General features: G+C 43.7%; 1 protein-coding gene across 1 annotated transcript; it reads left to right on the top strand.

Moving 5' to 3' along the window:
• The first annotated feature begins 1,195 nt into the window (after positions 1-1,195).
• LOC103382492 (potassium voltage-gated channel subfamily D member 2) lies at positions 1,196-23,647 on the top strand. Its single transcript, XM_008315310.3, has 5 exons — positions 1,196-3,908; positions 18,181-18,343; positions 20,917-21,012; positions 21,091-21,326; positions 22,243-23,647. Exons 1-5 carry the CDS (start codon positions 2,800-2,802, stop codon positions 22,406-22,408), a joined length of 1,770 nt encoding a protein of 589 aa, XP_008313532.1. The 5' UTR covers positions 1,196-2,799; the 3' UTR covers positions 22,409-23,647.
• The last annotated feature ends 12 nt before the right edge of the window (positions 23,648-23,659 follow it).

Below are 23,659 nucleotides of genomic sequence, written 5' to 3'. Positions count from 1 at the left end.
CTCAATAACGACAATGGTGATGATGATGATGATGATGGTGGTCATATGATGGTGATGTTGATGATGATGATGGTCATAATGATGACGATGGGGGTAATAATGATGATGTCATCATCCCCTGACAGGGTTGCCACCTTTATCAAGACCATGTCCACCGTGAAGATGATCCAACTTTTGCGTGCTGCAGTCAGAAAAAAAAAAAGGAAGGACCAATCATCAGTCTCCAGGGTCATGTGACTGCCCAAACCTCAGCCGGAGAAAACAAAATGACATCTTGTTGCATCAGCATCTCTGTGGACAAACAGAGGTGCGGACATGATCGATGATGTCTCTGGAGACATCAGGAAGGTGAGAGTCCATATTGATGAGGACATTTACATTGATGTGCATAAGCAAACATGGCCTTCTGGGCACTGAAGTGGAGGATGAAAGAGTTGCTTAGTCACACAGTGAGGGCTCAATATGAATGTGGAACAGAGAAGTGGGAGAGTCCAGAGTGGAGCTCAGATCTTCTGAAGAACATCAGCTGCTCTGGTTTAAAACAAACAAAAAAAAAAGTCCTCAAAGCAGACGAGTGATCGGCTCTAGTTTGAATCGTCTCGTGTTGGAAAACAGAATCAGCTGAAAAAGTGGTAGAGTCAGCGTAACTGGGAAGCTAGCAAAACTAGCATCCATCCATCCATTTTTGTCCACTCATGACCGCCACCCAAATCACACTGCACCGTACCAACCCCCCTGAACCTTCCTGCAGGTGGTGAGTCCACTGGAAGGTACCAACCGCCCTGACCGGGATTCAATCTTGCCCAGGAGGTGAACCCTGGGGTTCCACACCAATGACAGAGACGTTGTCTCTGGGCCAAAGCAACACTCAAAACTAGCATTTAATGCTAAACAGTGTTAGATTTACGGTGAGATTTAATTTAGTATATTAGCTTTTAGCGTTAGCTGTTAGCTGCTAGCTGGGTTTAGTATATTAGCTTTTAGCGTTAGCTGCTAGCTGGGTTTTTTGCATAGCGAAAACAGTGACTCCAGGAAAATGTCGACAGAATGAAAAAAGCTTTGAAGAAAAAAACATTTAAATAAACGTTAACAGCTAATATTGACTTCTATCAATCATTTGTCATCGAACAGTTTCAAGAAGAATCCAAAAAATCAACACTTTTAATCTGACCTTCCATCATTCTCACCGCACACACACACACACACACACACACACACATCCCACCGCTGCCAGAATCTTCTGTGCTTCTGTAGCCCAGTGGTTATTGTACCTGCCTTACAGATGACAGAGTTCAGAGTAGAAACAAAGAAGTATTCAGCTGTAGAGTATAATACCTGTCATGTACTGCGAGTTTATAAAAAGCCTATAATTAGAGGCTGTATTTTTCTTTTATCTTGTCAAACCACTATTTTTTCTTCCGGTGAAAACTCTTTCTTATTTTTTTTAACAAAGTCTGAGAGAAAACTGTTATATTTTCCCCTGAAGTTGCATCAACACGAGGAGCCGAAGACGGATAAGGTCAGACGGGCTGTGGACATCAAAGTCTGGCACATACTATGGCCTCCAACCCCAGACCTTTGAAGGTTTAGTATTCACCACAAACAACAGATCAATACCGCTGGACACGAGTGGACAGGAGTGAGAAGGAACGGGGCCAGGAACCACAGCTTTGGTCCAGGAACCACAGCTTTGGTCCAGGAACCACAGCTTTGGTCCAGGAACCACAGCTTTGGTCCAAACCAGGAGGTTTATTTCTCTGTTGTTGTTGTTGTTCATTTCACTTAGAGACAGTAATGTCACATAAAATCCACAGGTGGTTAACTGTGAGGACCAGCAGGGGGACATGTGTGTTAAATTACACTCTGCCTCACACACACACACAGACAGACAGACACACACCATCCATCAGCAGTCAGAGGAGGTCTCACTCTGCTGCTAAATCAGTCAACCAAAATACCCAGAGGAGCTGTGATCAATAGCTGTGTGTGTGTGTGTTCATCGAATTCTATCTTTGATTGATTCTTACACACACACACACATACATAAAACTTAAACTAGCTAGATTATTGGTTTTGTGACGTCACACGTGCCAGGAATTGTTGGTTGATTTCTGTCATCAATCACTGTGAGCTAATTGTTGTGTCCCCTCGTGATTAGTGTTGATGGTTACGGGGACACCTGATCACATGGTTCCTGTTACAACCCGAGCCGTGCGTAAAGGCGGAGTCAGCGGGGACGCGCCTCCAACCACAGACAGACAGACACGAGAGAGAGAGGGAGAGAGAGAGAGAGAAGAGAAAGGGAGCTTTAGTTGACATTTCGTGACAAACCGCGTCTTCTTCCTGTGGCTGAACATCTCTCTCTCTCTCTCTCTCTCTTTGTTGTTCTTTTCCCGTTCGGCTCAGTTCGGCTCAGTTCGGCTCGGTGAACACCTCCCGTCCGTCTGGAGCTGCAGGAGCAGCGCGGTGAGACACCGGGACGCAGCAGCAGCAGCAGCAGCGTGAACCGCCGAACTTCAGGCTGCGGTGCCCGCAGCGGCTGATGTACAGGGTCCGCCTTTTTGTGTGGAACTCCAAGTCCTAAACTTGTTGCTTGTGAAAGAAACGGTCTGAGTCGTTATAACCTGTGAGTTTTTAAGTACTTTTTCCACTTTTGCTGCTCTTTGGTTTCGCGCGTCAGTTTTCCTGCGTAGAAAAACTCCGTTTGGTGTTTCCTCCACCTGCTGCCCGGCTCTCTCTCCTCTCCCCCCGCATGTTTTTCCTGCTCCTCACGGCTCTGTGAACCGCAGCAGCAGCATCATGGCTGGAGTCGCGGCGTGGCTGCCCTTTGCCCGGGCTGCAGCCATCGGCTGGATGCCGGTGGCCCGGGCGCCGATGCCGTTCCCGCCGAGGGAGAAACGGCGGGAACAGGGCTCGCTGATCATACTGAACGTGAGCGGCACAAAGTTCCAGACGTGGCGGGACACATTGGAACGGTACCCGGACACCCTGTTGGGCAGCACCGAGCGGGACTTTTTCTTCCACGAGGAGACCAACGAGTACTTCTTCGACCGCGACCCGGATATTTTCCGACACATTCTAAATTTCTACCGCACAGGGAAGTTGCACTACCCGCGCCAGGAGTGCATCTCAGCGTTTGACGAGGAACTGTCCTTCTTTGGTATCATTCCAGAGATCATTGGTGACTGCTGCTACGAGGAATACAAGGACCGCAGGCGGGAGAACCAGGAGCGGATCCAGGACGACGAGGAGGATGAGCAGAGCAATGAACTGTCCACCCAGGACTTGAACTTCCGAGACACCATGTGGCGCGCCTTTGAGAACCCCCACACCTCCACCATGGCTTTGGTTTTCTACTACGTCACCGGTTTCTTTATCGCGGTGTCGGTTATGGCCAACGTGGCTGAGACGGTTCCCTGCGGTGCGATGCTAAACCGCGTCAAGGAACTATCGTGTGGTGAGCGGTATGCGTTGGCCTTCTTCTGCCTGGACACGGCGTGTGTCATGATCTTCACGGTGGAATACCTGCTGCGCCTCTTCGCGGCACCGAGTCGCTTCAAGTTCGTCAAAAGCGTCATGAGCGTCATCGACGTGGTGGCCATCATGCCGTACTACATCGGTCTGGTCATGACGGACAACGAGGACGTCAGCGGCGCCTTCGTCACCCTGCGGGTTTTCCGGGTCTTTAGGATCTTCAAGTTCTCGCGGCACTCTGCTGGACTTCGTATCCTGGGCTACACGCTGAAGAGTTGTGCGTCCGAACTGGGCTTCCTGCTTTTCTCGCTGACCATGGCCATCATCATCTTCGCCACCGTCATGTTCTACGCAGAGAAGGGTTCCAGCGGCAGCACCTTCAGCAGCATCCCCGCAGCCTTCTGGTACACCATCGTCACCATGACCACACTGGGGTGAGTCAAGAGGGGTTTCTGGGCGTGGCTTTGTGCTAGCTTAATTAGTTCTTATTCTTAATTGTAATAATGATGTCTGATGTCACTGCTTTCCCATGTTGAATGTTGGGCCTCTGTCCATGGTGCTGAACCTGCTGGACCTGATGACTGTAGTAGCATCTGTGCTAAACAGGTTTTTTTTTACCATTTGGTCGAAGGACATCGGTTCTAGCCTTAGCCTGACACTCACAGGGATGTGTCACTGCTTAGTCTTGGGGTTAGGTGGTGCTTTACGACAAAAGTTTGTCTTTTTAGAACTTAACTGAATAGAAATTCGATTAAGAAAAAGAAGAAGAAAAACCATGAAAAAATGATTCTCACTCTTGCTGTAGTTTCGCGCATGTGAAAAAGACATGACTAACTGAACTGCACTTGGAAAAAAAACCCTGAACTATAAATCCGTTCAATCCTCTTTGACCTGTGTGGAGGTTGACCTTGATGACCTGACCAGGTTAAACAGTGTGAACCATGACCACAAAACACACGTGCATGCGTGACTGCGTAGCTAACGATAAGTAATTTTTTTTTTTCAGTGTGAACCATGACCACAAAACACACCTGCAGCACATGTAGCTAAGTAATATTTTTTTTCCTTCCGCCATAAATATCAAAATGTTATAAATATTTTTCTACAACTCATGCTTAATTATTTTTTGACCTCACTGAAAAGACGGTGACGTTTCAGCTGCTTTTATCGAACAAAAAAAACCAAACAAACTGGCCAAGATTAAATGTTGCGATCGCTCAGGCAGAAACTTCAGTAAACACCTGGGTGTCTTTCTCGCTTTCAGTGTAACAACACCCTAAGTGTTGCTCCACGGTGACAGGAGATTAGTTCACACCTGCCCAGACAGGTGTGTTGTGTTTACACACACACACCTACCTGCTGCTCAGGTGTTATGTAACCGCTGGCAGGATGGGACATTGTGTCAGAGGGAGACTGTGGTTGTGTGACAGGATCCAGGTGAAAGAGAGAGAAGCCTTTGGCACCAGAGCGGCTGACGTCTCTGACCAGATAAATATTTAAAGTCTTCTTTACGTTTGGTTTTGACACAAACAACGTTGACTGTTGGAGACCACCGCAGATAATCTGAGACAGTTCAAAACACCTGGGGTTGGGCTCCCCAACCTCAGGTCCGCGGGCCGGTACCGATCCGTAGGTCATTTGTTACCGTGCCGCAGTGGGACAGAATTAAAAAAATGAACTTCAGTTTTACTAGTTGACTCCATTCCAAAATAATCCAGTCATATACCTTTACTTTTTTCATTCAAAGATAATCTTCCAATGTTTCAAAACAACAGGTCAAAGGTCAGTCCGACTCTGATACTGACAGAATAAAGTCTGAAAGATGTTTTATTTTGAACATTTATTGGAGTGGTGCTAGTGGTCGGCAGTAACGCCCCCTACTGGCCCACCGGTCCTTAGTACAAAAAGGTTGTTGACCGCTGATCTAAAACACACATTTTCTCCCCTTGGGAACCTCGGTCATATGGCGTGGAATATTTGATGATTTCCATGGAGAGAAGCGTCAGTCTCTGACAATCAAAGAATGTTTGAGAAGACAGTTACAGACTAGTGGACAGCAAAGACATTTAGAGACCACGGTGCACAGTTGAAGTCGGTCCACGTCTGCTAAAAATATTGGAGAGCTGTTGAAATATTGAAGAACTGCTGAAGGCAGCGCTCAGGACGAAGGCGGCCGAACACCGATGAAGACGGATGAAGCTGGTGAAAGTGAAGGACGGCCGAAGACAGATACAGTCCACTCAGCGACAGTTAAAGGCCGTCATTAAGACGGCGGTCCTCACGTGTGAGTGGTTAATAAGGTTTGAGCAGGCAGAGACAACAAGTCGATCACAGATGACATGATGCAGAACAGTCATTCTGTGTGATGACTGTGTTACTGCAGCTAATGAAGTCCCTCTCACACACACACACACACACACACACACACACACACACTCATTATTTTAATGAGCTGTGTAACGAAGCCTCCTGCAGGAGCAGCCGAGCTAAAAACATGATTTTTGTTGTCAGTGGAATTCCTCACGGTCCCTGAACACAGCACCTGTTTAATTTGGAAATGACCCTTTTAATGGGCTGGTGGTGCCGCAGCCCTGCTGGACCAGGGTGTTACATCAGCTGCTCTGAAGAAAATCAGAGCAAATAACTCTGATAAGACGACGTGGCTGGATTTATTCACAGTCATGTGACAGAAACTCCAAACGTTCTGTTCCCTCTAGAACTGGTGACGAAGTACGGACATTTTTTCTGTGAAAAGTAGTCGAAACATCTGTGATTTTTTTTTTTCGTACCCAGATAATTTTCCATTTATTCAAGTCTTGTTTTCAACCTTGGGGTCGTGGCCTCTTGTGCGATCGCCTGGAATTCAAATAGTGTGGCCTGAAATGTCTAGTTATTGATAAAAGAAAATGACTGATAAAATATATTTTCAACTATTCTAACACGTTCATGAATATAATAAAAGTGCAACATTGCACATATAAGAATATCTTGATTGACAGCTGCGATCACGTGACGCTACTTTAGTTCCCGCGCTGCTCTGTATTTGGAACCCCGTATATCAAACATAATCGAAAACTAATTCTTTGGGGTCGCCAAAAATTTGTGAGGTCAAAATGGGGTCACAGGTCAAAAACAGTTAGGAACCACTGGTCAAGCTTTAAAGTTACCACAGTTCAGGCTCTTTGTCTCAGAATACTGAGAGAAATGAGAAAGTACTGGTCGCAGTCGGGCTAACAGTGTGTGTGTGTGTGTGTGTGTGTGTGTGTGTGTAGGATAGAAAAGTAGCCTGTCTCTGTATCATCGACGTTCATCACAACCTGCTCTAGATCCATGCTTCTTGGCTCCGCCCACTGTGCCATTAAATCACAATCATGACTGGGCCAAATCCATTTCTGCTGACTCGACACAAACTCAAAGTATAAACTTAATCATAATAGATATCTACTGAAACCGTCCACTTCTGGTTACCCAACATCAGCAAAATCTCTGGTCCAACACTGGGCCAGGAGATCATGGTCCACAGGTTTGTCCTGCCACGGCTGTATTCAGAAGTGGGACAGGTTCATGGCCCAACTTTTGTGACTGACGATAACTGACGATAACTGACGATAACTGATGATAACTGATGATAACTGACGATAACTGATGATAACTGATGATAACTGACGATAACTGATGATAACTGATGATAACTGACGATAACTGATGATAACTGATGATAACTGACGATAACTGATGATAACTGATGATAACTGACGATAACTGATGATAACTGATGATAACTGGGCTCAAAGACTGACACCGTTTGTCTCATCGCTGGCTGAGTCAAATCGATTTCACCTTGAGGACATAACTAGTATTACGGCTCAAAGACTGACGCTGTTTGTCTCATCGCTGAGCTGAGTCAAATCGATTTCACCTTGAGGACATAACTAGTATTACGTAACCATGAATTCCCATTTTAAACCTTTGGGATTTTAAAAACATGGTTATGGCCCAGACCACGTAGTCCACATGTGGGCTACTGGAAAAAACTCTGTTGGTATTCCTGGAAAACTTCTTAAAGCGGGAACAGTAACGGCACGCGGACTCTCACCTGTCATCATGTGCTACTGGACACCTGCGGGGGGGCGTCTCCTCTCCTTGTGTCTCTGGATCAGGTGTCCTCGTCCTCCACTTGCTCGCCGTGTGACCTGATCTCCAGTCAGGATCCGATGGCCACGCAGTGTCACCTGTATGTTTCTGCAGACCATGCGACCTGTGACCCCGCCTCCTGCGCTCGACCCCGCTGGTCCAAAACGCTAACTCTCACGTGAGTTCATCAGCCCTCTCTGGGAAGACACGTTTCCCGCACATGTGGACTCCATTTCCCCGTGGCCTCACCCGAGGATCACTGAAAACCACGGGCAACAGTACACTGATCGACAGCGGTCATGTGATCGTACCCGGTGACCTTTAGTCCTCGCTCATCACTGTTCAGAGTCTGTTAGTTACAAAGTTAGTTACAAAATTAAAGTGTTTTAAGAATAAAACGTCTTTTTTAATGTTTTGTTTTTTTGGCTACTACAAAATAAAATACTCACCTTCTACTTTTCTAAACTAAAACCAGCCCCTCATCTTTGAGAGTAGTTTGTGTATTTCATTCTTTCACAAAAGCTAAATTAAAATAATAAAATCCTATTTTTATCTTCTCTTCCAAATGTTAAAAAAAAAACTTTTTTCAAAATAAAAGTCTTCACTTAGGTTCATTATTGTCTGAATTCACAGTTGCAGTTCAGTCACAGTAGTTTTCAGGATTCTGAAATGACTTGTATTTCCACATTAAAGTCTTCGCTGACTTTATTTAAATCGGTTTTCATTTGTACCCGTTCTGTGTTTGTTTAAAGACGACAGAGTGAGGCTTCTTGTTTCGTACGTCGTCTCTGTTTGATCTGTTTAAACTGTGGCTGAACCTGCAGTGTGTTAGTATAAGAGATACACACACACACACACACACACACACGGAGGGGCGAAAGGTAAATTGGTTGTCATGGCAACATCATGGACCTGGGTGGCCAGTTGTCTGTGTGTGAGTGTCTGCATGTGCCGTACTGTGCTTATGAGCGCCCCCTGTGTCAGAAACATGGCGCCAACGTAGACATTAAGGGGAGTGAAATTTTATTCGCTGTATAGATAATATATAATAATATGCAGTACTTTGATGTAGTATTTGTTACTTTGACACATGATCATGAATAATCCTCACGTCTGTGGAGGAGAAAACAGCCTCTAATGTTTCTGTGTCTCTTATTCCCACTTTTTCATTTTATCAGTTTGCTGGGGAGTGTGTGTGTGTGTGTGTGTGTGTGTGTGTGTGTGTTCCGTCATCTGTCCGCAGCAGCAGGTGTAGAACACCTCTGTCTACGTAACATGTAAGTCAGGTGAGAGATAGTGACACACGAGACTCTGAGGTTTTAGTCGTCCTGCTGTTGGTCAGGAGGTTCCAGCAGCATCGCTGCCCTGGTGGTCAGAATGAGCATGACAACTAGAATGATGAGGAAGTGACACCAATGATGACGTTACATAATGAATGTGATAAGAGTGAGGAAGATAAAGACGCGTGGACGATATTGATGTCAGTGATGGTGACATGACGATGAAGGATAATAACCACGGTGATAATGATGACGGAGACGATGGCGGTTAAGATGTGGCTAACGGTTATGATGACGATCAGTCCTGTGTGATGCTGACAAGGATTGTTGGCTTTATGATCGTTTCAACAATGATAAGGACGATGATGAGCTCCAGGACGATGGTAATGATTCTGATGTCACAGTGAGAGCAACAGCGTTGATTCAGGGGGACCTCGGTTTACGACGTCAGGGCGTTTTGTGGTTACGTCGCCATCTACAATAAATTTATTAAGGAAGCCTTGTTTCATCATTCCAAAGTACGGTGTTAAAGCAAATTTAGCATGGGAACTAGTTGGTCAGCGGAATTGACGAATACGACGTCACGCAGAAGACGCCTTTGTTTACATTCACCAGTTGTACGCAACACATTCGCTTTCCTCCGTTTGTGTTGTTTTTTGGGAACTTTTTGGTTTTTTATGTCCTAGATCTGGGTTTCCCAACCCCTGGTCTGCAGACCAGTACTGGTCCGTAGGTCATGTACTTCAGTTTTACTAAATTACTTCAATCAAAAATAATCCAGTCATATCAAGTTTGAAACAACAGGTCATTCAGACTGTGATACTGACAGTGATTTTTATATTGGTAACGAGGATGACGGTCATAATGTAGATGAAGAGTTGGATCTTGAAGAGGATGATAAGGACAACCATGTCATAAATGATCATGATCCGCTTTCTGCTTTTGTCCCTCTCCCTGTTTGGACCCTGATCTGTTTTTCATGCCTCTGGATGGTCGTCTACATTGTTTGTTTCTATGGTAACAAGAGGGTAACATGAGAAGCAGCGGCGGTTAAATCTCATTAAACCAATAAAATCATATGATTCGTAACGTGATCTCATTTCAAAGATTCAAACATGGAGAGAAAAAAAAGAATTCCCTTTAAAACGCGGTGTAGCTCTGAAGGACCCCCAGTGTTCAGATAGTGACCCTGAGATTTTTCTGAAGACGAGGTGGAGATGTTATCGTGTTGTGTTCACCATCACCTTGGAAAACTAATTATCCTTCCTTGTCCTACTCCTTCTCCGCTTGCGATGCCTCGCATTCGTTGAGGAAAATTCTGAGTTAAAAACTCAAATGCAAATGAGTTCGATCCACATGATGATTTTTTTTTTTCCCCTCGTGTTTGAAGTGTAAACACGAGAGTTACTTCATGGTCTTCGTTTACTTTGAAATGTTTTCCTTCTCCCTTAGATAATCCCTTAATATAATCTCTTTAATTACAGCGATGATTTTTAAAGTTCAGTTTTTGACTGTGGAGGTAAAATAAAGGGTCTTTAGGTTTTTGGGGTGAAACAGCTGCATATATCAGTATTGGTTGATAACGGAATTGGAAATTTAGTATTTGGACCATATCAGCATATCGGATATTAGCAAAATGCTAATATCGCAATCCCTACTCTTTGGGCTAGTGATTTTTTTTGCTAATTTTTTGCTATAAAATCGTATGTTTTTGGTCTGATTTTAATGAATATTTATTACATTCTTTTGTTGAGCTGACGTTCACGTTTATATTTTCCGTCTGATCTTTGTCTCTTTGAACTTTAAACTAAATCCTTCGGCTCATGTTTTGTTATTTTGGGCTAACTATAAGTTAATTTTGATTGACTATTTTGGCAATTTTGTTTAATTTTTTTGGCTAACTTCAGGACATTCTAGCTAACTTTGAGATATCGTTTTAGCATTTAATCCAAATTTGAGCTCTCATGATGCTCTTTTAACTTCTGAAATAACTGGTTTCTTTTATCGCATCTCAGAGAACATTAGCTAGCTGTTTGAATTACTTATATAGATATTCTTTTCACATTTCCTGGCAAATAATTAGCTATATTTAGGGTTAGATTTTGACATTTTTTATTTCAGTTTCTCCTACTTTCTTACCTTGGCGTGGACACCGTGGGATTGACAACTAAAACTGATTTGTTACAGGCAGCTCAGTTCAAAACACCAAAGCCGTGATTTAACAAACAGAAGACGGCGTACCTCCTTTTGTAACGTCTCCAATCTGAGCAAATCATTAGTGCGTCATTAGCGTCTTGTACCCATTACTGCGTGTTTGGTCAAAGTCGCCGAGCGAGAACGGTAAACACTTCAGCCTGTATCAGTATCACCGTGATGACCAGATGGCGCCGCGTGTAGACCACCGCCAAGGTGAACGCGAGGGCGATGACCCGCGAGAAGAGACATCCATCAAACACTTGACGCGCACACACAGAACACACATAAACATTATCATACTCCATTGCTCATCGCTAGCATGTGATGGAGCATCATGGGATGTCACGAGTGTTAGATTAATTTCGGGGGTGGGGGGGGATCACCCCACAGGTGTTTCTCCTTGTGATTTTGCGGTCACGTGGGTTTAGTTTCCACAGGCAGGGGGCGATCACACTACGGCAGAACTTCTTTCTCCTCCGTTTCTAATCTGCCCTTGACTTCTTTTTCCTCTCTGCTGTCATTATCGCGTTGTTGCTCCTTTTCTTCCTCGTGTTCTCTTCATTCTCACTTTATCGTCTTCACGTTCTCCGCCGCTCTTCGTTATCTTCGCTCATTAGCATTCATAAATGTACACACCCTTACCTTATTACCCTACTTAACCGTAAGCAGTAGTTTTATAACCCTGACCTTTCACCCACTGCTCTTTTGAATTTGAACTTTGACCCCAGCCACGGTCTCCGATATGAAACTGCATCTCATTAGGACGAGGGTTCGATCCCCTGGAGGACTTAAACAGTTGGTGTTTATTCCAGAGGAGGTCGTAAAGAGGTAAAGACCCACACACACTCACACACACTCACACACACTCACACACACCCAGTCGGTAAGAAGCTCAGAGGCCGGATAAGTACGAGTCTCTGAGACTGTGCGATAAGAGGCGTTCACTGACACTGATAACGTGTGAAAATAAAGAGGTGATTTTATTGTCTTTAATGACACACACTCACAGTGTGAGTCTCGCTGTGTACAAAGCTGTTAAATGAAGTCGGACCGTGGGGGGGCCGGGGGTGGGGGTAGGTGGGTACAGTGGGTTTCCACGGTGACGGCAGCATCCCTCAGGCTCACCATGGCGATTAGAGCGCCAACACAATCAGCCTGGCTTCCTGCTCTGCCCAAATTAGGAAAACAAATGAAATGAAGGCGAGAGGGAAAGAAACGAGGAGGAAGAGCAGTTGAAACTGTTTCTATTTTTACCTTTATTATTTTATTGTATTTATTAGTGTTGATCGGCTACGGTGTGTGTGTGTTGGTGTGTGAGACCCGAGGCTTTGAAGTTCTGCTGCCGCAGTTTCTCGGTCCAGGACCTTTGGTTCTGTTGGATCAGAGACCCTGGAGGTCAGGCTGCACAGTGAGGAGGAGGAGGAGGAGGAGGAGGAAGAGGAGGAGATCGATGGTTACGATGCGCAGGAGGATCATGTGGTCGTGAGTGATTCGTGCAGTCTACGGTGGTGCGGGGGTGAAGATGAAGGGAAGGATGATGAGGAGAGGGTGAGAGTCATGATGAAGAAGAGAGAGAACGACTGAGGGGGAAATGATGAAGGAGGAGGATCAGGAGGCTGTCGGAGGTCAAAGGAGACGATGATGATGAGGAGGAGGAGGAGGAGGAGGAGGAGGAGGTCCAGTGGTTTGGTTTGTTAGTGTGGTTGCAGTAGGTCTTTGTCACGCTCTGATGGAGGTTCTGTGTGTGGGCGGAGTCTCGTACTGCGTTCTCCTGGAAGTAACTGAAGATGTCATCAGAGAATGTGTATGTGTGTGTGTGTCCCCAGGCTAAGACCCCTGCATTACATTACAGACACACACACTCCATCAGTCAGACACACACACACACTCAGAGTGGAGGTCATCTATTAAAGGGACGTTCCGTCATCATGTGAAGTTCTCTTTGGACCAAACTCCATTGAGAAAGTTGGTGATTTTACATCTCAGCGCTCAGATCAGTCAGACGACAGTACTACTACTACTACTACTACTAATACTACTACCGCACTAATACTATGACTACTACTGCTAGTGTCGGCCTTACTACAGTTTTTACTACAAGACACAGTTTCAATGAAATTGGGTTTCAGTAAAATAACGTTGTGTCGTTGTGTTTTTATTTACATTTTATAGAAATTCCTACTGCAGTATAATTGGGATTTTGGTACTCTAGTACTTACTTCTTTTGTACTTTACTCTAGATACTACCTTGGCTACCTTCTACTGTATGTTTACTACTAAAACTACTTTTGCTGCTGACACTGATTGGTCCAAAAGTACTTCATCTGTGTACTCCTACCTACAGCAACTGGTACTACTAATTTACTAACTTCTGATACTACTACTACTAGTACTACTAAAGCTACTTCGTCCTTCTTTTTATACCTCTCCTTCTACTTACTTGAACTACTGCCAGACCTAGACCTAAATATTTCTGTCTGCTCTTCATCTCTAATCTGACGGAGATGTAAACATGGAGCCACAGAATGAAAAGATCAAATAAGTATCAAAAAAAATCTTCACTTTCTTTCCTTGTTTCCTTCTGATCCTCTCTCAACCTCGATCTTAGAGCCAGCCAGCTTTTCTTTTATCTTCTTCTAAGCTGTAAGAGGCAAGTGTGTGTGTGTGTGTGTGTGTGTGTGTGTGAGTATGACTGTGTGTCGCCTGCGGGGAGTCTGTCAGCAGATCCAGGATCAGAGCGTCGCTCATTTATCTGAGCTGGTTATTTATAGACACTGAGACTCACAGCTGGAGGAGAGAAAAGAGTGGATTCATCCTTTAATTTTCACGCGTCACACACTCTACATTAATCTGACCATTTATCTGTGAGATCATTTAATCCCAGCAGTCACTGGATTATACCTGACATTGTCCGTTCTGAAATAAAACCAAACCAGAAGTAAAACTCCCAGAAACCCTCTCTCCTTACCACCCACTCTCTCTCGCTCTCGCTCTCTCTCTCTGTCTGACCTGTGACATCATTAGGTGGGCGGTCCCCCGCACCGAACAGTAAAACCGTTTTTACGCTGATTAAAAACATTTACAATAAACGTCAATTTTATTTATTGCCGGTTTCCTGATGCGTTCAGGGACCTGGTCTCAGCCTGTCCTTGCAGGTATTTTGACCTTGTGAAAGGCAGCGTCCACAGAGGACAACATGATGAATTCAGTTCATCGTGTTGTCTGATATTAAGCTTTTTAAAGTAATTGTGATAATTGTAAGGAATTAATTGAATGTTTTTCTTCAGAGATTATTTTCGCAGGATCTGAGGCCTAATGAGGGCTTTTATGGGATTAAGTCTCTGTAAGTGTATTTGGACGCATTAACTGATGGCTTTTTCAAGGATTAATTCCATTTTTTTCCTAGGATTTATTGGCATGTTGTCAGCGATTAGTTCGCAATGTTCCCGCGGTTTATTTAGGTTATCGAAGGAACTTTAGGGCTAATTAGAAGTTCGTGGCATTTTAGGAATTTAATCCAGCAGCTCCCAGGGATTACTGTGCTGATAAGGAAAGTCTTTATTTCACGTCAGTCAGTTCATCCTCTTCATCTGTTGCAGCAAACTTTAGGTGAATTACTGCCACCTACTGGGCTGGAGTGTGTGCAGCGGTGGTTCCTTTGTTTCCAAAATTAGAAACGAGATCTATGAATACTAAGATTAATTGTTATTTTTATTACATGTTAAAGTTCCAGTCGCGGTTGTCATGACAACATGTTCATTTCTGGTACTGTAATAAAATCTAGAGAGGTCATTTTTCTGCATGATGACATTGGCAGCGCTCGCCAACTATTTCCTGTGCGAACTAGTTGGCTAGTTTTAACCTTGTACGACAAAATGATGGAACAAAACTTTCTTACTAAATTTATGAGAGATGGAGACGTCGTAAACTGAGGACTGTTTTCAGCAGGTTGAATTGTTAGCGAAGTTCAGGGAGTTTATAATGATACCTTCAGACGATGTGTTCAGGGTCCTCGGAGCGGCAGTAAAAATGTTAAAGGACTTTGACTCTGCTTTTATTCTTTATATTTTTAGAATGGTTCGATTTTAGCTCGGTCCAACTGTTGCGTTTGTTCGCTGAAGCAGTTTGTCGAGTTCAGGGTCTGTCAGGAAAATCAGGCGCCGCTGCAGGCGACTGAAAGATGATCTGTTTAAACCAGTTGACAGTGGTTAGAGAACGAGCACAGAGAGAGAGAGAGAGAAAGCTGTAACGTTTACACGCCAAGCTCATTAGAGGATTTTCATGCTTCAAACGCTCGTGCTGACCTGCAGGGATCAGGGGTCAGAGGTCAGAGCCGTAGCCGACACATGATCTGCCGTTTGGCTTGTCACGTTTGGAGAGTGCTTGGCTGGTCCTGAAGGAGAAGACTCCTCCTCTGTGTCCTCAGCCCGTGGTCGGCGGTCAACGTGTCTTTTAAAGTCGTTTCCCTCTTTGAGGTTTAAGAGCCGCTCTGAGCCTTCAGATAATGGGCTTCATCAGTCGCCCGCTGAGAGCTGCACAGAATCATGGCTTTTCCTTCTTGTTCTCCTCATGCTGCTGTGTTACCACCCGCTGTCATCACATTAAACACACACACACACACACACACATTTGTTGTGTCAACAATAGGATTCACAACAGAGAGAAAACATGACCCAAAAAACATGTCCCATGAGAAGAAGAAAAGAAAGGTTTCCACATCACTTGATGGTTTTTGGAAANNNAGTGAGCGGTCACGTTGGTGAATGATCAGAGTGAGACATCACGTTGGTGAATGATCAGAGTGAGACATCACGTTGGTGAATGATCAGTGAGATGTAAATGATCAGAGTGAGACAGCACTTTCAATTTTATCTTGGTGGACGCACTACTTTCAGGGGCTAGAGTGGCACAACGACAGGACCCTTACTGCCACCTGTAGGCCCTACGTTCAATACCACCTACTGTAGTCAAACCAAATCCCTGTGAACTGCTACTGTTCTGTCAGTCACTGGTTTAAAAAAAGGGGACACGCTGAAAGTGATCCTTCTTCTTTATTGATGTTTTTCATGATTTTCCCAAACCAGTTTGGAAGAAGAGCGAGATCTTACAAATCTTTCTTTGTAATTTAGATATTTGATTTGGAGCAGAGTGAGACATCATGTTTCTTAAAAGAATAAATATGTAGCAGCTCTTTTTTTTTATCCACACAGTTTTCCAGTTTTCCACCATTCCATTCAAAAAGCCTAACTTGAAAAGGAAAAAAGAAAAATCGATCCAGTTTCCTCTGGTTGATAAATCTGTGACAGTGATGTCACTAGTGGAACAAAATAAAGGAGCACTTTATTTTTTTTACTTTTAAGGTAAACCTCTTAACTACCATCGGACGTCACTGTATGTTGTATGTCACTGTTAAATTTAGAGCAGAGTGAGACATCGATTTTTTTTTTTAACCTTTTGTCAATTTTGAGTAAAACATATAACTATAAATAAAAAAACATAAATAAAAATAAAACAATAATTTCCATTAAATTATTTTGTGAACTTTGAGCAGAGACAGGTGTAACATAACCCACACACAAACAGGGGAACTTGATACGTGGTATTATCAGTTCACAGTGTAAAATTACCTCCAGGTGGCGCTCTGTGGTGTTGTATTCCACAATAACAACATTCAATGCTCTTCATACATTTATACTGTTTTTTTGGTGATTTTTTTTAAGGTGGATGTGACCCCTGTGATCACCTCTGTGTGTACTTTAATGTCACTGTAGACCGTGGGACGTTACACAACTGTCCTCACAGACCAGAGTCCAGTTCATGGTCTCTGTGGGTGTTAAAAATAAATGTACACACACACACATTTACTGGCTGCACACATTCACAGCTAAGAAAATAATCTATAATACATGCAAACTCTCATTAGAGGGGAATGTGTTTGCTTTAATATGCACGTGTGTGTGTGTGTGTGTGAGTGTGTGTGTGTGTGTTTAAAGTCTGATCGAAGCATAAATGATTCACATGCACAAAGGCACAACATGGAGGCACTTTATGAAACGTTATGTGTGTGAGTGTATGCCCCCCCCCCCCCACACACACACACACGTACACACACGTACACATACATATGCGGTTACTTCAGTGTCTTGGAATAAAATTGGAATCTTGAGGTTATTGTTACATTTGCTGTCACAGATTTTTGTTGTGTTTTATTGTGTTTCCAAAATACTTGGTACTATTGTCTCCGGGTATTTCATATTACAGAAATGACATGTCTTACTTTTTTTTTTTAAGTACCAATGCATTGTAAAGCAGTGGGTAAAAATAAGGCCCCCGGACAGAATCGGCCCACTGGGGTTTTATCAGGTGGTCAAATATTTGTAAAATTATATTATCTGAATTAATCTGAATGTTGAGCACTAGATGGTGCACTCAGGCTTGAGAAAAAGAAAAAAAAGAGGAGGTGAAAATCCCACAGAGGAGAGGGGAGACGGAGGTGGGGGGGTGAGGGTGAGAAGTGGGACAGATAGGAGACGTCCTCCTCTGAGACTTCGTTAGCGTGGAATATCTATTTTTATCTTGACTTAAATAAATGTGTTTACATTCAGTATGGAAATGAAGCTGCAGCAGCAGAGGACAGGCAGCTCTCCACGAAGCTCTGGCGTCGCCCTGTGGAACAAGGGTGAACTGCAGCTGGATTCAAAAGAGCGCCGTGATTAATCAGATCACCGTGAAATTTGGTTAAAGTAGTTGTTGAGCCTATGGGCAGGGTGTCAAACACACGGCCCGTGGCCCAAAACCGGCCCGCTTGAAAAAAAATGTAATATTTTATATATTTTTATATGGCCCGTGGACCAAAACCGGCCCACTTGAAAAGAAAAATGTAATATTTTTCTATTATATGTCATTAAATAAGAAGACTTATGTAACATATTTGTACTTCTTTGCATGAAAACAAAGGTGAAAATCATGGATTTTTTGTTGTTGTTATTTACAGGTGATTATGTTATGATTGTACTGGTCCAGCCCACTTGACATCTAAGGTTGGACACCTTCAGAGCTATGCCATTATTCACTTTTTGTAATTTTTTTTTTTTAGATATGGTGACATGGTCCCAAAGACCATCATGGGGAAGATCTTTGGCTCCATCTGCTCGCTGAGCGGCGTTCTTGTTATCGCTCTGCCCGTGCCTGTCATCGTCTCCAACTTCAGCCGCATTTATCACCAAAGCCAGAGGGCGGAGAAGAGGCGAGCACAGAAGGTGGTGACCCTGAATGCATCATACACGCATGACTTCAGAATGACACTCATGCTGTACATGTACTGTTCATGGTGCATTCACTGTCCCTGGCCAGTGTGAAGGTATATATATATTTATGTAAAAGAAGACGAAGAAGAAGACAACAAGAGTCAAATTTGGGAAATTTGACATAAAAAAACTATTTAGATTTGAACTGTTTAACTGCAAAACTTGCAAATGTTTTTCAGTTTTTTTATTTGTTATTGATCTTAATATCCATTGGTTTGTCAACAAAACCTAACTTCAACCAATCTATCCGTCCCTTGTCTTGGCTAGCCATGGTGCTAATCATGGTACACGGAGGTTTTTCACAAATGTTAGCTAACTATTAGATCATTTTTATAGCTAATGTTTGTCCAAATCTGAATGCAATTCAGGTGGGATATTATGGGATACAAATGGTGTCACACATACACTCACAGAAACACAACACACACCTGGACAGAGGAGCTTAACATGGGCTAAACATGTGTCTGTGTCCACACACAGAAAACCAGGCTTGCTAGAATTAGCTAGCCTGAGCTAACGTTCTACTGTATGGACTGCTGCATGAAAAGGAGAAGTATCTGTTACTGTGACTCCGACGGTTCTTAGACTTTTAATTTCTCTTTTCCTGATTTCTCCCTTTTTTGATCAGGTTCAACCGTAATATTTACCCTCATTTGCTGCTTTAGCTAACGCCTAACGGGAATTAGTATGTGTGATTAGCCATTTTTTTGGCTAACTAGCTATCATTCATCGGTTCATCTCGATTTACATCGGAATTCCATTCCTTAATTTCCTGAAGGGACCCCTTATGCCGTATGTTTCACACCCTTGCCCTTAGGTATTAATAAATCTATCTCTCCATAAGTCAGGACTCACATACTGTAAATACGTTTCTGTGTCATATGTTAGCCTTATGCTAACAGCCATCTTCCGTGTATAGCGCCACGTGACCCCTTGCTAACTAGTTCCTGTGTGAGATTTGTTTCAACGAAGAACAAAGACTTCCTTAATGAGTTTATGGGAGATGGTGACGTAACCTGATAAACCGTAGGTGGAGGTCCAGAATCAGGTGGTCAATGACGATGACAGGTCAGAGCTAAGTTAGATGACAACAGAGGAGTCGTATGGTCTAGTGAAGGTGTGTTACGGTTGGAGGCCTGACGTTATTTTACAGTTGTTTTTTTTCTCGTGTCGGACCTCGGTGTGGGTTTAGGACGACCCCATAAGGAAACTGTTACAGTTGGACCATCCGCTTATTCTTTCTGTCTTTGTCTTATTGACACCAGTGGACAACAGATGTCTTCTGTCCATATTTGCATGAGCAGGAAGCAGCGCTGTCACCCTTCACCTCACCCTTCCTTCCGCTCAGGATCCGTCTTCTCTTCCTCTGTGTTTTGGTTGGATTTGGGTTTTGGTTGGCTCCACAGACTAGCTCACCATCAGCATCGTCATTATGCATCGTGACATAACGAGACTGGACTTAGCTGCATGTCAAAAAGTCCACCGGGCGGCGTGGAGGGGGCGGAGTCAGTGAGAGACGCAGAAGTGACGATGGAGGGCATTGTGTTTGACCATTTAGAGGAACCTGGTAGATTAGTTACCAGTTGGTTAACTAGTGCTGGGCAACCATTAAAATACTACTATTACTAAATACTGTTTTTGACAGCAGTATTTCCTTCTTAGCGTCATAACATTATAGAGTTGAACAGATAGTAATGTTAACTTTACTGTTGTTAAATTCTCAGTTCACATTTGCAGTAACCACGTTAGCATTTTCACCTGGGTCACTTGTCCTCCATTTTGTAACTTCACTGCTGGTTGGCTGGTTCTTATGTGTTGCCCCCGGGCCTTAAGTTGGATACACATGTGCCCTACTTGGTTTTACGAGTTATGGAAATTGTAGTGCTTTTATGGCAGCGTGGTGCCTCAGTGTGTCCTGTTTAGCGTCTGCTTTGTTCTTCCTTTTGTCTCCGTCTTTCCTCCAGTTTCTGTCACTCTGAGCTGTGTGGAACTCACACCCTTCTTCCTCCTGTATACACGATGCATAAAAAAAGGGCGCGGGCTCCTGTTAAACATGAACTTAAAGAAAAAATTGAATTTATTTATTCGTTAATGCGATAGTAAGGTGTTTACTTGCCCAGCCCTAGCTGAAGGTCGGAGGTTTAAGAGTGGAAGGATCGTACGCGGCTAACGGTGAATGTAGTTTTTAGCAGCCCGAGGCACCAGCTTTATGACCTTTGGTCATGACCTCATAAGGAACAAACTGTTTGGAACTATAAGAACCAGATTTAGTAAAGGTACCACTATTTTTGTGGCTAAAATAAAATGTTCTCATTGGAAAAAAATCTCATTGGTCCTCTGTCCCATCCATCCATTCTCCTGCATCTCATTCACTCTGACCCCTGACACCAGACCAGTTTAAAAACAAATCTAGTTGTCCACACATCATTAGCCCTGTCCAGGTATGTCAAGGTGGATCAGCCCCTGTGGCTAGTTTAAGAAAGCTAACTTTAAAGATGACGTTGTTTCTCTTTGTGCCCCCGAAGGCATCAAAGGAGGCGGGACAGGCGCTCGTGTGTAAAACCAATCAGAACATTGACGTACACCGCCATCACCTGCTGCACTGTCTGGAGACGACCACGGTGAGTTCAGGGATTTTTTCTTTTTTCGCATTTATCGTAAATGTTTTTGTCGTCAATCCAATGTCTCTGGTTACTCAGAACCACGAGTTCGTGGACGAGAAGACGTACGAGGCCGGCTACCGGGAGGTGATGCTGGCCAAGCAGGTTTCCTCCGCCTCCGCCTGCTCCTCTCCTCATGGCCTCACGTCCTGCTGCTCACGACGCAAGAAGCAGGAGACGTACAAGGTCCCCAACTCCAACATGTGTGCCGGCCTCCAGGACAGCATCCAGGAGCTGAGCACCATCCAGATCAGAGAGAGACCGCTCACTAACAGGTAGGGGGCAGAAGACCCTGAGGGGGTTCTAATCATACCATCCACAGGAAATACTGGGAGCCGTAGTTAACGCTAAGACTAGATTTTTTTTTTTCTTCTTCTTACTCTGACCCTCTGATGTAGCTTTGGCCTCAGAGATGGTAAGAGGAAGTGTTCATAAAAGTCAATAACTGAAACAGGAAGTCACTCATGTTTTACTGTTAGGCTGCCATAGCACATATATAGGATACAAATGAGTTCCATGATACTGGGTGGCTACTAGCTCGACCGCTAATCCGTCAGAGAACAGCCAGGACGGTGGACGTCTGCCGGGTGATGAAGAGACTCAGCCTATAAATACACTGGTTCACTTACAGGCTGTCATAAACAGAGCCTCACTTCCTGTACATAAACACATGCAGCACAGATCATGTGACAGCCCGTTCCCATGGAACCAGAGAGCAGGAATCCGGAGTATGTCCAGCTGTGGGACGTCTGGGAACTGTCTTCGCGACTCGGACACCTCCCGTTTTGTGTGTATTCGAGGGTGTGCGTTTGTGTGTTAGTCAGTGTGCGTTGTACTCGTTAATGTGGAGTTTCGGTCGTACGGATGTCAACGTGTACAAACGACGGAGTAAGTTTGTCTATGTCCACAGCAACATGATCTGTCTCTTCTATGACCTTTAAATAGGACATTTACTCTAAAACTGTCACACTTGTGTGACCCCCTGGTCCCTCCCCGCCCCCCGCCCCGCAGGTTTCCACCCTTATTTATAAATCTCTTCCCAAGAAATATGTGTTTAAAGTCTTCAGTCTATCGTTGTTTTTTTAACCAATAATCCAACAACAAAGTACACGTCCCCTGTCCATAAGAAGACAACCAGTGGTGTGACCAAAGAAAAACCCTGAGACTTGAATCTTCGTCCTTCCTCCACAGTCGTTCCAGCCGATCCAGTCTGAACGCCAAGTTTGAAGAGACCGTTCCTCTGAACTGCGAGAACTTCCTCACCGCCGCCGTCATCACCGTGCCCACGCCACCTGCCACGACTCCCGAAGGCGAGGACTCCGCCCAGGCTAACGTAGTTCGAGTGTCAGCCCTCTAGGTAACACCAACCTCCTCTCGAACACGGTAATAAAACCCACCAGCAGGGGGCTCAGCTGAGTGATGTTGATGTTCACAGTCAAAGTGATGCTAGTTCAGGCGCTCAGTTGGTTCACTCATGGAAGGAAGGATGTCATTGGTGAAGGCGCGTCAGCAAACGCTACCTTGGTTTTCCAACATTTTTTTTTTTTTAAAACACAAAAGACTGATAATAATGTAGCTTTGTGACTTTTTACCTGATTTTAAAGAAGTCCTCAGTCTTACTAGCATCTCAGCACAGAGGAATTCTGGGTACATTATATGTAGCTAGCATAGCACAAAGATAGCATTTCTGTGTGAACCTGCTAAGCACAACCACGTCCAAGAGTCAGCAGGTTAACCTTTAAACTGAATTATCAGGAAACTGTCCTTTTTTGGTTGTATAAAACGGTTTTGTAGCATGTTGCTATATCAGGTGTTGAATTTACAGTGGGCACTAATTGCTAACAGTCTTCCAATGGTACCGAAAAACACCACAGAGTTTATATGTTCTTGTTTGTGTGAGGTGATAAAGGACGTTTTATTTCTAAGTTATGCCGACGACGTCCTCATCGATTTCTCAGAATATGAACCTGCATTTATTTTTTCCCTCGTTTGTTTGGTCAATCAATGTTTGAACTTCAAAATTATAAATATCTGACCTCAATGACTCGCAATGCAGTGCAATGCATTTGAGTCCGATTTTTATTTTTGTGTTGTGTTACATTCCTAGTGAATTTTATGTGATATCTGAAATTAAAGGTGGGAAGTCAAGGACACATCTGTCCTGTGTTGGTAAAATGTTTACGAAGCAAAATAGTCGAGGTATAGGTATAGTGCCTAATAAACTGAGAAATGGGTAAAAATGATAAGATATATTTAAATTTGAAATTATTTTTTTTGCTAAATAAAAAGCTAAAAATGACTAAACTAAAGAAATGTTGTTAAATATAAAAGTTCTGTTTGGTTTTATACTTACTAATTTATTCTCAATGATTTTACTGTTAGTTATTTATTTTTACTATTTAACATATATCAACTTGTCATTTTTTGATACTTGCTATTGCACTTTTCTCAAATTGTCTTATTTATCTGTCTATTTAAAGTAAACTACAGTGTTTCTTTGTCTGTTCTTTGTATATGACCACGAAAAAAACCCGACTGTACAGACTCAGAGTCCACTTGTTATAATATTCCTTATGTAGCATTGATTTGGATTGAAACCTTGCGCATG

The sequence above is a fragment of the Cynoglossus semilaevis genome, chromosome 8 (assembly GCF_000523025.1).
Source record: "Cynoglossus semilaevis isolate Cse_v1.0 chromosome 8, Cse_v1.0, whole genome shotgun sequence".
NCBI lineage: Eukaryota > Metazoa > Chordata > Actinopteri > Pleuronectiformes > Cynoglossidae > Cynoglossus > Cynoglossus semilaevis.
This window is presented reverse-complemented; position numbering and strand designations above follow the sequence as displayed.